This window comes from Eumetopias jubatus, unplaced genomic scaffold (assembly GCF_037043125.1).
Source record: "Eumetopias jubatus isolate StellerSeaLion01/CBP00866 unplaced genomic scaffold, mEumJub1_p1.0 scaffold_9, whole genome shotgun sequence".
NCBI classification, from domain to species: Eukaryota; Metazoa; Chordata; class Mammalia; order Carnivora; family Otariidae; genus Eumetopias; species Eumetopias jubatus.
The window spans coordinates 48,937,004-48,954,618 of NW_028274815.1; the positions used below are offsets into that span (position 1 = coordinate 48,937,004).

General features: G+C 40.3%; 1 protein-coding gene across 2 annotated transcripts; it reads right to left on the reverse strand.

The window, feature by feature from the left end:
• Nucleotides 1–303: 303 nt before the first annotated feature.
• On the reverse strand, nucleotides 304–11,325 carry POLE4 (DNA polymerase epsilon 4, accessory subunit). 2 transcript variants are annotated; one of them, XM_028116096.2, is made up of 4 exons: nucleotides 11,092–11,325; nucleotides 10,454–10,538; nucleotides 9,754–9,795; nucleotides 304–623 (listed from the first exon to the last, which is right to left on the reverse strand). In XM_028116096.2, the coding sequence occupies exons 1-4, from the start codon at nucleotides 11,302–11,304 to the stop codon at nucleotides 610–612; spliced, it is 354 nt and encodes a 117-aa protein (XP_027971897.1). In that variant the 5' UTR covers nucleotides 11,305–11,325; the 3' UTR covers nucleotides 304–609. The 2 variants fall into 2 exon arrangements, with proteins under 2 accessions (XP_027971897.1, XP_027971898.1); XM_028116097.2 differs by having other exon boundaries at nucleotides 10,431–10,538.
• Nucleotides 11,326–17,615: the final 6,290 nt, after the last annotated feature.

The following is a 17,615-nucleotide window of genomic DNA, read 5'->3' on the forward strand; positions in this document are numbered from 1 at the left end:
AGGTACATTCTAAATGGGTGAATTGTATACTATGTGCATTGTATCTCAATAAAGCTATTAAAATTTAACTGGTTTTAAATCTAGGATCACATTTATTTAAACTTCTGAAGACCTTAAGTGATATCCCATAAGTTCTGAAATCACATTCTGGTGACATATTGGAAAAAAGCAAATGAAAGCAAATAAATCAAAGGACTGAGGTTTAAAACAGATGGCAAGAAAGATCAGAAGGTCTGTGGCTGCACATGCTGGCTCTCCAGTCATCATGGCAAGAACAAAGGCAAGATTATAAAACACACTAGGTTGAAATTGATCAGAGACCTTTATTATAGTCCTCATCATTCATTAAGCAACCTACACAAATTATTTTCTTTTCCTCTGCCTCCATAGAGGCTGCATCCAAGCCTGAAATGGAAGACACAGTAGTGGAAGACCTTGTAGAGAAAAGCTAATAGGTGAGATCTCTGCTTATCCCGGCTTAGGTGAAGGTAGAACAGGAAAAGCATGTGAGTACAATATTCCAAATAGTCTGTTCTTCAAAGCTGAGGCCTGCAGAAGGGCTGGCCAAAGGATGCAGGTGAAAGCTCACAAAACTGCTGAGCTCAGCCATCAATCCAATGTTCCTAAAAAAAAAAAAAAACAAAGAGCAATATGTAAAGCAAAGTGCCTCAAGAACTGGATGAGTGTAATAGACCAGGCAAAGTTCAAGTGGAAGCTGCACTGGTACTGGCACATCTCTAAGACTGAAATACTCATTTTGAGGCATATCCATCCAAAAGATCTCAGAGGATAAACATGTCACTACAGAAACTGGGCAGCTGGGAATTAAGCATACTGGTCCAGAGAGTTAGAATTAGAAGTAGGGAAAGGGCAAAGAGGTTGCCGTGTTAGTTGAGTATTTGGAGATTCCAGACAAAGCGTGATACAAAATAAATGAGGTAAGTTTTCTAAGCAAAAAGTTTATAATCTTTTGATAAATTTCCAGTTCAAGATGGGGGAACTGAGCCCACAAGTTTATGTCCTCCCATCCAAGATTCCATTCAAAAGGAAATAAGGTTTTAAACAGAGAATGGGGCCCATCAGCAGTTAAGAGATTTCAACAAAAAGCTGAATAACAGAAATCTGATTGAAGTATGTTTATAAAAGAGCAGGAAAAAACATAAGCCTAGAACAACTAGAAGGAGCAGCAGAGGTGGGAGCCCACCTGCCCAAGAGACTCATGGACAGTCTCCACACAGACACCGGGAACGACAAAAGAAGCACAGGCTAGAAAGGGTTAATGACCTGAGGGTCCACGTGAGAAACAGTTGGCCCCACTTCCCTATAACCCTTCCAGCCTGGAGCGTTACCAGAAGACAAAACACTTAAAGCTAAATGGAAAAAAATCAGAGGGCTCTCTTCCAATAAACTAAATAAATTATCTGAAGAACTAGAGAAAGCCTCTGAAAATGCCAGCTCCCCACAGTAAGGCTTTCGGGGCCCCAGTAAAACATCTGATCCCACCTCTGCCCACCCTAAAGTAAAAGTGCCAAGCAGAAACCACCTTCGTATACACAGCTTCCAAACAGCCTTCGTACTCCCTCATTTCTAAACAGAATGAAAAACTGCAAAATGCAAGGAAAAACTAAAATTTATTTAAAAAAACAAACCTAGAAAACAGATAATTCAGAGAAAAGAACATATAAGAAAACAAAGCAAAAATAACTCTAAGTTAAAAAAAAAAGAATCAGCTTCTTCTTTTGATAAAGGCAAATTCCAGCTGAGATCAAATGATAAAGCTGACTGAAATATTTTTTAAAAAAAAATCCTCCAAGCACTGAAGAGGCATCAATAAAAGTGAAATCCAAGATCTAGAGAAAGCAAGAACACAAAGTAAACCCAGCCTCCAAATCTGCTTTTGCCCTGAGGTCATTGCCAGTCCAAAAGACAGAACTGAGAAATTCTGGCTGAGTCAAATCTGACTCTGCCCAAGTGAAAAGGTTGAATTTTTTAAAAAGCTGTAATCCCAAAAGGCTATACCCCCCAGAGTAAAGCTAGACTAGAATTAAATCAGCCCCCTTACAGACTTGCAGGCAGGGTTCACATATATTAATTACCACAGTGAGCCAAGAATCCTCAAGTCTTGGATTAGGACTAAGGAGATCCTGAATTTACACATTCCCCTAGGTACCTTGCAGCAGCAAATGAAAATCTTTGGAGAAATGTTTCATCACACAGGCCTCTAATTATCCAACAAATAATTTTTTCAAGTACAATGACCAATACACCAAGGTAACTAGGCATAAAGAGGAAAAAAGACCATGAAACAATATCAACAGGAACAAGTCAGGCACAAAAAAAAAAAAAAAAAAGTCAGCCTCAAAAGGCTGTGGATATTAGACTGGACAGAGACTATAAAACAACTGCACTTACTTTGTTTAAAGAAATAAAATACAAGCTGCAAAACATCTAGAGCGAATACAATAACAAGTGACAAAGTAGATTTGAAAAATAAGCAAATGGAATTCACAGAACTGAAGATACAGAAACAAAACAAACTAAAAAATCAACAGAAAAGTTTAAGGATACAAGACCACCAGAGAAAGAATCAGTAAGCTGGGAGATCAGAAAAAAACTACACAGAAGCATGGAGAGGCAAAATAATGATTGAGGTTTAATATACATTTAATGGGAATCCTAATGAGAAAGGAGAGAGAAAGAACAAAGCAGAGCCATTATCTGAAAAGACTGAGACTTCTCCAGAACAGATAAAAGACATCATCCATAGATTTAAGAAGCAGACCAGAGAGGGAAATCTGCACGTAGATACATCCAACTGAAACTAAAGAAAAATCAAAGACAAATATAAAATCTTCAAAGTAACCAAAAGAGGACAAATTAGCTTCAAAAGATTAACAGAGTAACAGTGATTTCTCATCAGAAACAATGGAAGCCAAAAAACAGTAGAATGAGAGCTTCAACATGATAAATAACTTTCCACCTAAAATTCTATATTCAGCAAGATACCCTCAACAATGAAAATAAAGGCTTTTTCACCACCACCACCCTCCAAAAAACCCATACTAAAGGAGACCCATACTAAAGGAGTTCTAAAGGATTTACTTCAGAAAGAAAGAAAATGATCACAAATGGAGAAGCAGAAATATAAAGGCAAAGATATAAATATGTGGATAAATTCATCTATCTTTGCCTGTATAATACAGCAGTAACAATGCCCTACGTGAATTGACAAAAACAAAACAACAATGCCTGACAATAATAGCATGTTTGGGAAAGAGGGCCTTGTACAGACAGTAGTTCTAAGATCTTATTTTCTTGAGGACAAGATAATGGTACTATCTTTAGGCTCTGATAAAATAAGGATGCATACAGTAACTTGTACAGTAACAATTAAAAGAATAAAGTATGTAAGTTCTTGAGGTAAAAAATGAAATAATAAATTGACTTAGAAAGGGCAAAAAATTGAAAAAAAAATAAAACATAAAATAGGACAAATAGGAAGCACAAAGATGGCAGATTTAAACCCATATATACCACTAATTGCATTAAACATAAATGAACTAATGCTCCAGTTAAAGAAAAAGACTGTCAGCCTAAATTTTAAAAAATAACGCAATTATATTGTTTACAGATATGGAAAAGTAAAAATAAAAAGATAAAAAAAAATACATACCATGCAAATACTAACAAAGAAAGCTGGAAAATTTTAGAAGTATTAGACAAAATAGTCTTTAAGGCAAAAAGCACTACCAGAAGTTAACAATGGTTAACTTATAAAAAGTCTCAAATACTTAACTACTAGTAGCCTACTGTTGACCAAAAGTCTTACCAATAACATAGCTGATTAGCACATATTTTGTATGTTATGTGTATTATATACTGTATTATTACAATAAAGTAACCTAGAAAAAAGAAAATGTTATTAAGAAAATAAGGGGAAAAAATACATTTACAGTGCTATACTGTAAAAAATCCCCACATACCCACACAGTTCAAACCTGTGTGGTTTGGGGCACCTGGCTGGCTCAGTCAGTAGGGTATGCAAGTCTTTTTTCTTTTTCTTTTTAAGAATTTTATTTATTTAGAAAGAGAAAGAGCGTGCATGTGAGTGGGAGAGGGAGGAATCTCAAGCAGAAGAGCTGCTGAGCAGAGAGCTTCATGCAGAGCTCAGATCTTACAACCCTGAGATCATGACCTGAGCTGAAATCAAGAGTCCCGACGCGTAACAGACTAAGCCACCCAGGCTCCCCAGGCATGCGACTTAGCCCCACAATGGGCATGGAGCCTACTTAAAAAAAAAAAAAAAAAATGCCCCCTTGGGGCACCTGGCTGGCTCAGGCAGAAGAGCATGCACTCCTGATCTTGGGCTCATGATTTTGAGTCCCATAGTGGGTGCAGAGATTACTAAAAAAATAATAATAATAAATTTAAAAAAAAACAAAAAACAAAAAACCTGTGCTGTTCAAGGGTCAGCTATACTATGAAGAACTTCATGCCAACAAATTTGAAAATTTAGATAAATGTAAAATTCCTAGAAAAACTATAATTCGAGGGGGAAACAGGACAGGACTGCTTCAAAAAATAAAATAAACCCAAAATGATTCCAGCATCACCCAAAAAAATTTAATCAGAAATCTTCCCATAAGGAAAATTCTAGCCAAGATGACTTCATTGGTGAATTCTACCATTCAAATAAATAACGGGGCGTCTGGGTGGCTCAGTGGGTTAAGCGTCTGCCTTCAGGTCAGGTCATGATCCCAGGGTCCTGGGATGGAGCCCCGCATCTGCTTCTCCCTCTGCCCCTCACCCCACTCACTCACTCTCGTGCACACGCTCTCTCAAATAATAAAATCTTTAAAAAAAATTTAAACTAAAAAAAAACAAATAAGAAATATTTCCAATCTTACAAAGTTTTCTAGAGAACACATAAAAAGGGTACACACACTCTCCAACTAATTTGTGAGGTTCACATTCAATAGGAAAAAAAATGCCAATCTCTCTTTAAAAACAGTGATACAGGGGCACGTGGGTGGCTCAGTCAGTTAAGTGGCTGTCTTCCGCTCAGGTCATGATTTCAGGGTCCTGGGATCCAGCCCGCATCAGGCTCCCTGCTCAGCAGGGAGTTTGGCTTTCCCTCGCCATCTGCCCCTCCCCCACGCTCATGCATGCACACACATGCGCACACTTTCTCGCTCTGAAATAAAATTTTCATAAATAAATAAAATTTAAAACCAGTGATACAGCATTTGCAATCTGTTAAAATCAATCTACAAAAAAACACAGAGTTAAGTATAATTAATGGGGACACACTGAAAGCTTTCCCTTTGAAATCAAGATGACTGCTATCAGCACATCTATTCAACACTACACTGGAAAATCTGGCCGAGAAAAAAGGAAAGAAAAAAGAAAAAGATAAGGATTGGGAAAACTTCACAAAATTGCCACTATTAGTGGGTATTACTATGTAACTACGGAAATCCGAAAGAATCAACACAAATTAGAATTAGCGTTGAGCAAGATGCTAGGTACAAAATAAGATATAAAACCAGTTATATTTCTATATACTAGCAACATATGAAAATTAATTTTTTCTTAGAAAGATGCGAATAACAAGAGCATCCAAATTAATTACTTAGAGGAAAGCATCTAACAAAATATGTCAAGATTTCTTCCTATAAAATAAAAAAACTTTATTTAAAAAAACATTAAAGATCTAAATAAATGGAGAAATATACTATGTTCATGTACTGAAAAACTCACTATTATAAATATATTGTTTCTCCCCCTAAGTAATCTATAGATTCAGTGCAATCACAATCAATATCCTTTTTCTGTGGAATTTTGCAAGCAGATTCTAAAATATACATGAAAATGCAAAGAATCAAAAATAGCCAAGACACTTAAAGAACAAGGTAGGAAGATCTGTTCTTTCAGATAAAGCTACCATAATTGATACAGGGTGGTACGGACATGGTAATAGACACAACGGATCAACAGGTGAACAGAAAATCGAGGAACAGCCTTGATCTATCACAAAAGTAGCATGGCAGAGAAAATTATATGGAAAAGTAGCTATCTAAATAATAAGAAAAAAATTAGACCTTTACCTCAGTCCGATACACAAAAAAGTCAACTGTGGTTTTAGGAAAGATAAGAAAAGTATAAAAATTTTAGCATATAGGAGAATGACTTCATGACCTTGGTGTAGGGAAAAAAAGTCTTAAACAGGAAACAAATAGCATTACCTATAAAAAAAAATTAACACATTTGACTACCTTTAACTGAGAACTGGTTTATCAAAAGGTACCCTAAAGGGTGAAAAGACAAGTCATAAACCAGGAAAAGATATCTGCTTCCCATATGATGAAAAAGATTCACATTCAGAAAAAATAAAAAAAAAGCATACACACACACACACACATATAATCACAGATACATACAGTTATAAATTGGTATGGAAAAAGACAAAATAACGAGGACAAAAATAAGACACCACCCCACCTCAGAAAATGGACATGCATATGAAAAGATGTCACCAGTAATCAGGGCAATGCAAAATAAAAGTACGATGCAATTACCATTAACATCTCTACCAGATTGGCAAAAATCAAATACCAAGTGTTGGTGAGAATGAGGAGCAATGCGAATTATCATACACTCTAGGTAGAAATGTGAATCAGGTATGTAGGAAGTTCAGCAATATCTGCAAAAGAGGGAGATATACATATCCTATGTCCCAGTAATTTTACCCACACACATATACACACATCCCTAGAGAAATATGTGTAAGAATGTTCACAGTGACGAGGGAGCAGAAGGCAAGCTGAAGACAAAGCATCAATAGCGCACTGCTTGTAACAGAAAGAAAAGTTATCCAAATACCCACATTAAAATGGTTCAGTTGTAATACTGTCACACAATGGTATGCCATACAGCACAGAAAACAAGAGATATGTGCAACCACACAGGTGGATCTCATAAATGTGTTAACAAAAGAAAACAGCCCCAGGACAGAAGATGACCGATGAATGCATACAGTCTGGTTACATTTTTAGAAAATTCAAAAAAATATAAAACCAAATCCTACTGTTTAAGGATGCATGCTTATGCGGTAAAACTATAAAGAAAATCAAGTAATTACCAAAAAGTCAAGATACTGTTATGTCAGGAAAGAGGATGGAAAGATCTACGATGAAGAAAAAAATATATATGGAGTTTCTGGAGGCTGACACTATTGTATCTCTTGACCTAGCTGGTGGTTGCAATGGTGTTCATTTTATTATTTATTGACTTTATATTTGTTATCTGTGTTCCTAAGGAAAGGCTTAGAAAAAAATATACATAAACTCATCTGCATAAAATATCCAGAAAATTACACAAGAGACTAATAACAGTTGCCTACAGGGGAGGCACCTGTATGAGAGATTAAAGAACAGAAGAGGTAGAGGAAGTTCTCCATGTTTGGAGAATTATTCACAGTACTGTTTTTCAACTACTACACTCAACCGATAAGTAAAGCATGGGAGATTTTAACTAGGATAACAAGATATGTTACCAGTCTTCACAATGTCAAAGTACAAGTATGGATGACACCAAGTAAAAGCTAGAAGTGGGTTAAAAAATGGGAAAGGAGGGGCGCCTGGTGGCTTAGTCGGTTAAGCATCTGCCTTCAGCTCAGGTCATGATTCCGGGGTCCTGGGATCGAGCCCCACGTCAGGATCTGCTCTACGGGGAGCTGCTTCTCCCTCTGCCTCTGCCTGCCTCTCTCTCTCTCTCTCATGAATAAATAAATAAAATCTTTAAAAAAAAAAATGGGAAAGGATGGTTCCACTAATAGTCATACCTTCCAAAGTGGGGAGTTAACCAAAAAAAATAGATATTTTTTTAAATGTTTTATTTATTTATTCATGAGAATCAGAGAGAGAGAGGCAGAGGGAGAAGCAGGCTCCCCGCCTAGCATGGAGCCCGATGCAGGGCTCAATCCCAGGACCCTGGGATCATGACCTAAGCCAAAGGCAGACGTTTAACCATCTGAGCCACCCAGATGCCCCAAAATAGATATTTTAGTATGTTACGTAAACTGTAAAGGTAACAAAGGAACTAAAAATAATGATATAACTTCCCAAAAATCAGAATGGAGGGATTTATGGAGTTAGGTTACCTAAATCTTCATTTATCACAGCTGGAAGTTAACAGATAACATCTGCAGTTGAAAAATCAAGGATGAAGCATATTATTTAGAAATGTAAGTAAACACCTGAAAAGCTAAACACAAACAACAGGAGTGTGGAGCAGGAGCTGCATTTCATTGTAAGCCATCAGAGAGCTGATTTTCAAGCATGGATACTGCCTTGATTAAAAAAGAAAAAATAATTTTCTACTTAGAGCATATATATCTAAGGACATGAGAACATTTTACCAGGTACAAAATATAATACTGACTGAATCCACAATTGCTAAAATGGCCAAAATTCAGGTCTACTAATGTAGGCAGAGCAGAGGAATGCAATTACTGAGATTACTGGATCAAAAGATGAAAATGAATACGGCCACCACTTAGGGACCATTTATCAAAAATCTAAGCTAAGTACTATGCCATGGTGGAGACCAGAGTAGAAAATACATAAGATCTCTCCACTTCTATTCCTGGCACCTCCCAATTCATTGTCCACAGGTCTGTAGTGTTAAGTCTTTAAAATACAAGTCTGATTATATACTCTTTGAAAAGTTGGTAATTAAAGATGAGCAGGTAAAGTAGGCTCCGAACATATTTGGAGAACTGATAGGAAGTCAGTCACAAGAAGTTGCTTCCTCAGGTAGGCAATTAACAAGTTGTTTTTAAGAAAAATGAATAAACAGAAAAAAAGGATTAAGAAAGATCTACAAATTGAAAGAATACTCAATAATCTAGACTTGAAGCTAGCCATGGGAATGTATCTTAAAACACATTAAAAAAAAAAATGTATCAAAAGGGTGAGAAGCCTAGGCTGATATACAGAACAAAAGAGAAAAATAGTGAAATAAATACATCCAGAAAGGATTTCTGAAGGTAATGATGCTTGAAGGAGATAATGTGAACACTCTGGTATTGTAAAGGTGAGAATGAACGGAAAGCGCATGGTTGTCTCATATTCAATCAGAATATGTGCAGGGAAAAATAAGCTGACCGGATTTAGGAATTATTGGAGAAATAGATACCATCCAAGAGAAGACAGCTAAAATAAGGTATCTCAAGTATTTTCTACTTCAATGACAGACTTAGTACACAAGTTAATGCAAAATTCTTAAGAACAGACAGACACAGGCAAGTACACAATCTCCCAGTGGCAAAATAATCACCTTATACAGACTGTTGAAGAAGAAAAAAGAACAAGAAGCAACACTTTAAATGTTGGCAATTGCTTCTGATCTCTAGCATTATGATGAGGGGAAGATTATATAGCATTATATGAGGGGAATGGAGATCAAAGTAGGAAACAAACTTCTCCATCCACCTAACCCCACTAGGATCTTTATATATTCCCTCTCATTTTTTTATAATCAGCAATTTTCAAGAAAAAGTTCTAGTTACCCAAGAGAATTAGAATTGCTAAATCTCACTAGATTTAACATATTAGTTTTTCCCAACTTAATAGAAAGTAGGGAGAAAGAATTATCCCTAAGAACCAAATAGCAGTTTTATAAGGTTCTGAACTCATATCATTAGCATGGGATAGACAGGTGGAAATGATTACCCATTGACAGAGAACTCACCTTCCAGAAAAGCAAATTCATCCACAGCTTCTATTGCATTATCTGAAACACAGAGTAAAAGGACATCTGACTAAGTCTGGTCATTTGGACATCAACCCCTTTAAAAAACCACAACTCACATAATAAAGGGCATGACATTTTATGCAAATAAGGGCATTTATATAAACTTTGTCCCCTGTTGTCATGAGATCCATTTCTACTCCACCACCAAATCTTACATAGCAGCTGTCTCTCTACAAAAGTAGGAAAACTCTAGGTAAACCCTGTTCAGTGGAGACAACCTTTTTGCTCTGAAAGTCATCAAAGGAGAGCGTAGCAAAATAGAAGGGAAAGTGGGATTAAGGTATACAAAAGCCTACACATGCGCAAGGGTTACCAACTAAAGAGGCAGAAATTAAACCCCCAGTTTCTGGATGAAAAAGAAGTGTCAAGACTGGTACAACATGGCAAAAGGTATAAAGGGGTCTAGTCAGCTTTGACTCCTTTCATTGCCTACCCCACCACCTCTCCAGCCACCCAAAGCATAGGGACTCTAAAGGTTAGGATTTTCTATCACTGTGCCAGTCCAACAGAAAACATAGGGAGAGAACCTGTAGCACCTCTCACCTTACAGAGGTGGCTTCTCCCCCAGTGAGAGGGAAGCCTCCCCCAGCCCTCCCTTCTTTGCCCCCAGGTACCGAATACCACAGTGACATTCTACCCAAATCTCTCCTCTGGAGGGTTTTCCTCTTTCCTTGTTGAGCACAGCAGTAGGCATCTTTTGCAATGGTCTCCACAAAGAGTTCCTGTGAGGCGAGCAAGGAGAATTGAATCAATAGGTTCTAGCACAATTCTTGTGAGCGCTATTTGAGTGATGGGAGGGGAGTGAGGGGTGCTCTAGAGACGTGCTCAGTCCTGGATTTCATGAGGGCCTATTATTCCCTTTCCGCCTACCCCGGTAGTCCATGACACGTCCCTCATCCCTCACTTGTAAATCCACCCCACTCATTCACTTGACACTCCTACAAGTTACGTTAGACACTCGAAATACCACTTAAAGTTGTTGTCCAAAGCCCTTACGACGAGGCAGGTGTTAACAAACAAATAAAACTACTGCAGGTATGTGACTCTTGCTCCCAGTCTTCCCTCCTACACTTACGTCTCAGAATCCCGCCCGGAACCTCACTCACCTCCTTACGCTACGCACACCCAGTCCAGGCCCTCCTCCTCCCTCGCTTGCCCCGTCCCCAAGCCACCCCAGTCGCCGCTACGGCCCGCCTCCCGGAAGGTTCCTGAGGCCCCGCCCCTCGCCACCTCTCCGCCCCGCAACCCCGTGTGGCCCTGACGCTCCCGCCGCACCGCGGCTCGTGCCAGAATGAAGATGGCTTCCTGTCCCGCGAGGGTCACGTCGGGGTCCGCCTTCACCAAAGCCTTCACTCGCGCTAAAGGCAGCCTCGAGAGACGAGCCCCGGGCACACTCGTCGGGGCTTGGGGCTGCGGAGCCGCCGTCTCCCCACTGGGCCCCTCCTCCTCCCGGGGCGTTCCGCTTCCAGCCGCCGCCGCCGCCGCCATCCGGGCCCCGAGCGTGCTGCGCGCGGCCGCCGACTGTGCGCGCGCATGCGGCGCCGGCCCCTTTCCCGCGCGCGCTGGGGGCCACGCCCCCTGTGGCCGCGTGGCTCCACCCTTTACGCGGTTGGACGCTCGGGCGGGCGGGGACCGGCGCTGGGCGTGGCGGCTCTGTCCGCTGTTGCGCTTCGCCGCCGCTACGCTCGCGTGGACTTTTTTCCAGGTCCTGGTGAGCGCCGTCGGGCCTAGTTGACCCCAAACACCGTCCTCCAGTGCCTGAATGTGGTTGAGCCGGGCTAGTGCCGGGAGGAGCTCCTTGGTGTGGAGAAACCCAGACCCAGCCTGCAAGAGTCTCAGTCAAGAGATAAGCGAGTGATAGACAAGACTGAGAAGGGCAGGTGCCCGTGCGAGGCCCAGATGTCCCCGGGAGAGATCCAGCGTGCGAGAAAGAGGGTACCGAGAGGGGCGCGAGATCTGGACCGGTTGCAAGGTGAACAAGATGCCCTAGAAGGAGGTAGGACCTTGGCAGGCAGAAATCGAAGAATTTCAGTCCTGACAGGAAACCACAAATAAAAAGCATAGAGGCTGTGAAGTATGAAGTTGTGTCGATCACAAGCCGTCCACGCTTGTTCAGTCGTGAGTTGCAGCAGAGCGTTGGCTCTCAGACTTTTTGTTCTCAGGCTCCCTTCATGCTCTTAGAAATTACTGAGGACCCCAAAGAGCTTTTGTTTCTCTAGTTTATATTTATTGTGTTCGAAATTAAAAGTTTCAGAATTTTGTTTAAGATAACTAATGCACGTTATCATAAATAACATTTTTATAACAAGTTTCCCCTCAAAAAAGTCTAATGAGAAAATTCTCTTTAATGAATGGCTTTAATAGAAGACCATTGGATTCTCTAGCTGCTTCTGTATGTTAACGTTACCACTTTTCTCACAGATCAGGAAATTCCTCTGCATCTTCTTGAGAAATGAGAATGAAAAGGGCAAATAACCTCTTAGTATTGTTAGAAAATAGTTTTGACTTCACAGACACCTGAAAAGAGTATCTCAGAATAAACACCACCCCTGATTAGCCCCCACAGCAAAGTTTGAACCTGGCATAGAAACAGTTCATATTTGCAGTGACAGGTTTTGTGTGGGTTTTTTTAAGATTTTATTTATTTATTAGAGAGAGAGAGCATGAGAGGGGAGAGGGTCAGAGGGAGAAGCAGACTCTCCGCTCAGCAGGGAGCCCGATGTGGGACTGGATCCTGGGACTCTGGGATCATGACCTGAGCCAAAGGTGATCGCTTAACCAATTGAGCCACCCAGGCGCCCTGCAGTAACAGTTTTAATCTAAGTCAGTTCTAATAGCTCACATTTTTTAGCATTTCCTATGTACATGGTTCATGCTTTTATAATTGCTTTTACATTTATGTATTTATGTACTGAGTAACAATTCTCATAATACCCTTTCTGGAGTAATTAATATTTTAACTTTTACAGTTGAGGAAGTTAAGTCACAAGGTGGTTAATTTACCCACATCAGAATGCAGTCAAGCCAAGATGAGGTTAAATTAGTAGTATCTATCTGCATGCATCAATGATGTAGTAAACTCTACATGACTGGATTAGCAGACGCTCCCCTAGAACAGAACAAGAGGCTTGACCGAGATTAAAACCTTCAGAAGGGGCACCTGGGTGGCTCAGTCATTATCCCAGGGTCCTGGGATCGAGCCCCGCATCGGGCTCCCTGCTAGGCAGGAAGCCTGCTTATTCCTCTCCCACTCCCCCTGCTTGTGTTCCCTCTCTCACTGTGTCTCTCTCTGTCAAATAAATAAATAAAATCTTTAAAAAATAAAAACCTTCAGAAATGGGGTTGTGTCACTGAAAATTTCAGTACACCTTCCTTTGGGACCTCAGTCCTGAGTCCCCCTTCCGATTACATTTGTGGACACTCCTGCACAGGGAAAGCGCCACACAAAATTCATAAAAGCACGGCCAGATTCTTGTGTCCGCTTGCAGTGGAACACTTCATGGAGCAAATATCCTAACAATGTCAAAGCAGTTAAGTACTAATGACTGCCTGAATTCTGAATTAACACAATAAATGAACACTGTGGGGACAGGAATCCCTTTAGACTTCCTGAAGGGTCCAGTCAAATTGGCTTTCCAGAAGGATTCTCTTCAACCCTTCTCTCTTCCCAGTTTTCTCTGTTATCCATATTTTCCCTACCTTTCTTCCACTTGTTCCTCTTCCTCTCTTTTTTCTCCCCCCAGTTCCTATTTTTTTTTCCTCATTAGTTGTGTATTTTACCACTTGGCCCAGCTCCATCCTCCTTTCCCTGGTTTTACTATGACTAATAGGAAGAGGTTTATTTAGACCACACAGGAGTTCTTGACTATGAGCCGTGAAAGGCACTAAGTCGTGTTAAAAGGGGGAATCACGGGGTGCCTGGGTGGCCCAGTCAGTTAAGCACCTGCCTTCGGCTCACTTCCCTTTAGGAGATGGCAGGGATCTATCAGGCATATTACTTAACTGGTGTTGATCAGACGATTCCTGATTGACTAAGATTCCATTTCTGGAAGAACCAAAAGTGTCTTGGTCTGATGATGTAGGGCTTAGCATTAGTGACTCCATTTTGGGCCTGTTGTCTTGTTTGTAACACTGTATTAAAGAGCAAGATCCAACTGAGTCAATATTCAAGATCTTACTGGCTCTATTCAACAATTCATGAATTGGGTAGCATCCAACCCAGCAGATAGATAGAAAGCCACTCTGAAGAGCTGTACAAGTCAAAGAGATTTTTATAGAACAAAGTGAGCAGGATTAAGGAAGTTTTACAGGACATTTGCTGATTGGTTAAAGCAGAGTTAGTTTCCGTATATGGAGGAAAGGGAAGTCTTAGAGCCTGGTTAGATAACCTATGCTGATCAGGCAAGCATTGATTGGTTGACCTAGGCCCTCCTTTTCTAGAAGAACCACGCATAGAAACTAGTTAAGTTTTGATTTGCTGACATGGGACTTATCATGAGCAACTCCATCTTGGGCCTAATCTGGTTGCTTTAACAAATGTACATTTGTGAATGAATGAATCATTAGCTGTGGGTCATCTAGAATTGCTATCCCCTAAGGAAGCATGTCAGAACCTGGAGAGAGAATTGTTATTTGAAAATATCTACCAAGGGTTTCTAGTACAGTTGACCCTTGAGCAATGTGGGGGTTAGAGGCACCAACACCCCTGCGCAGTTGAAAATCTACACAAACGGCACCTGTACACAACTATGCTAAACCTGCCACCTACATGTATAAGGGTTGCCTCCACTAGACTAGAGACTGTGAACCCATGTGCCTTTCTGGACCAAACTGATAATACAAATCAGAGCCCAGCAAGCTATAGACTGGGGTCCATGTCCAGCCTGCCACTTTTTTTTTTTTTTAAGTAAATCTGTTTGGAAATAGACCATAACCATGTGTTTATGTATTTTCTGTATAACCTAAAGGTGACTGTAACAGGGATTTACCATTATGGAAAGAAAAGTACTCTGTCTCAGGATTGCCCTCACTGCCATTTACACAATTCTTTTCTTTTTTTTTTTTTTAAAGATTTTTTCGGGGAGTCTGCTTCTCCCTCTGACCCTCTTCCCTCTTGTGCTCTCTGTCTCTCATTCTCTCTCTCAAATAAATAAATAAAATCTTTAAAAATAAAAAAAATTTAAAAAAAGATTTTTTATTTATTTATTTGACAGATAGAGAGAGAGCACAGGTAGGCAGAGGGAGAGGGAGAAGCAGGCTCTCTGCCAAGCGGGGAGCCCAATGCGGGACTCAATCCCCAGGGATCATGACCTGAGCTGAAGGCAGCTGCTTAACCAACTGAGCCACCCAGGTGCCCTGCCATTTACACAATTCTTATGTAATCTTGTGCCCAAGAAGAATTAATGAGCCAATTAATAATAAGTGGTAATTAAGATGAAAATTATAAATGGAGAAAGTAATTTAGCATAGTTCAAAGATGGGATAAAGGGTCTCTGATAAGTGCCCTCAAATATATATTTTGAATGAAGTAAGGTAAAATTACAATAATAGAAGATACCTGTGTGGCTATTGAGGAACTTGGTGAGGCCTCCCTCTAGTGTGTGTAAATTAAGGAAATAAAGTTATGCTCTGAGAAATAAGCTCTACAACTACATGAAACAGATCAGAAGAGATACAAAGTCATCTTAAGGAAACAGAATAAGTCTGAAAGTGTAAGCAAAGAGAAAGATTAAAAGGGCCATCAAGGGCACCTGGGTGGCTCAGTCGTTAAGCGTCTGCCTTTGGCTCAAGTCATGATCCCAGGGTCCTGGGATCAAGTCCCAAGTCGGGCTCCCTGCTTGGCGGCAAGCCTGCTTCCCCTCCCCCCACCCCGCTTGTGTTCCTGCTCTTGCTATCTCTCTGTCAAATAAATAAATAAAATCTTTCAAAAATAAATAAAAGGGCCATCAATGCAAGGCTGGTTGGCCATGAGAGCATAGAAAAAAGAGCATCATGATGGTGAATCTCAGCAGAGCCCTTTTAAGAAATGCCCACTAGAGGATGGCCCCTCAGCTGACAGCTATGAATATTCTGGTACCATTGGTATGACCATTCCTATAGTAAAAAATAGCAGTGTCAGGCTTTCCCAGCTTAATGCCATTAAAAATTTGAATCATCTAACTTGCTCCCCTTATTTGGATTCCAGGCTCACTCACTAAGCAACCTTCTGACAATTTGCCTTCCTCAGAGGTCTGTCTTCAGTGAAAGAATGTGCCAGCCATGTGGAGACACAGAAGTGGTTCTAATCCTCTTGTGAATTGTTAAGTAGACATTCTGGTTTCATGCATCTGCTCTCTGAGCTTAATTAATAAGAGAGCAATGAGATGGATCCACATTCAGTATGCTGACAGATCCAGTTTCTAAACATACAGGGTGGGGACCAGACCCTTGGCAGAGGGAATGCCACCGTATGAGGTATCAGGAGATGACCAAATCTTCATCCCCTGATATCCCTACACTGTCTTTGCAATGAAATTCCTCTCAGCTTTGTATCTGTCTGCTGACTCTGAGAGCATTGATGTATAGGGAAAGAACCAGATGTGGATTGGCAAATCTCTGATCCAGATTAGAGAAAGGATACTAGAGTGAATTCAGAGCATACATGACCCTTTTCACTAACCAGCTACACCAACTCCTAATGTAATTGGCACCTGAAGATGTTCTTTGATCTTGGCCTGCTTTTAGTTAATTTCAGTTAATAAAATGCCATTTGTGTCTCTGGGTTGTGATTATTAAGTATCTTTTCATATCTGTCAGTTTTCTCCACTATAAAATGAGGAGACTAACACTTCTCATCTCATTGATTTACTAACCATTCATTCAACAAATATTTATTGAGTGCCCACCATATGAGAGGCACCATGCCAGGCACTGGTGATATTGGGGAAATAGAGATGATATTGGGGAAATTGATTTCTAATGGGGAAGACATAATTTAAATCAATTGTTTTAGTCTGCTTGGGCTGCTATAACTAAATATTGTAGATTGGGTGGCTTAAACAACAGAAATTTACTTCTCATGGTTCTGGAGGCTGAGAAATCCAAAATCAAGGTGTCAGTTGATTTGGTTCCTAGTGAGAACTCTCTTCCTGGCTTGTAGACAGCTACCTTTTCACTGTGTGTGACCTCTTTGTGCCTGCACAGAGAGGGAGAGCTCTTTGGTATTTTGTCTTATAAGGACACTAATCCATCAGATCAGGGCCCCACCCTTATGACTTCATTTGTCCTTACTTATTTCTGTTAAAGACCCTGTCTCCAAAAACAGTCACCTCTCTAAAGATTGTATTTCCAGAGAAGGTCACATTTTGAGGTACTAGGGTTTAGGGCTTCAGCATACAAACTTGAGGAAGACACACATCATTAATGGCAACTGAATCAACCATGCCAACACCTTGATTTCAGATGTCTAGCCTTCAGACCCAGTTTATTTTGTTATAAAGTACCTTCAGACCCAGGTACTTTGTTATGGCAGAAAACTAATACACTAGTGTTCTAGGGTCCACCCTCAGCATCAGTATCCTCTCTGCCAATTTTACTCAAGTAAACAGAACTCCTAAAGGTCTGCTGATATACCAGCACTCTCGAAGTCCTCATGTGGATCAGCCTTTCTCTCCACCATGGCTGTTACTTCATTGTTAATGCACTCCCCTCCGTGTCAATGTGACAATCATCTCCTTGGGAACTAGGGATTAAATGAGTGAGACTCAGAGTTTTGAAAATGTGATGAAGTCTTGGAGTATTTTTGTTGCTCTTCTTTATTT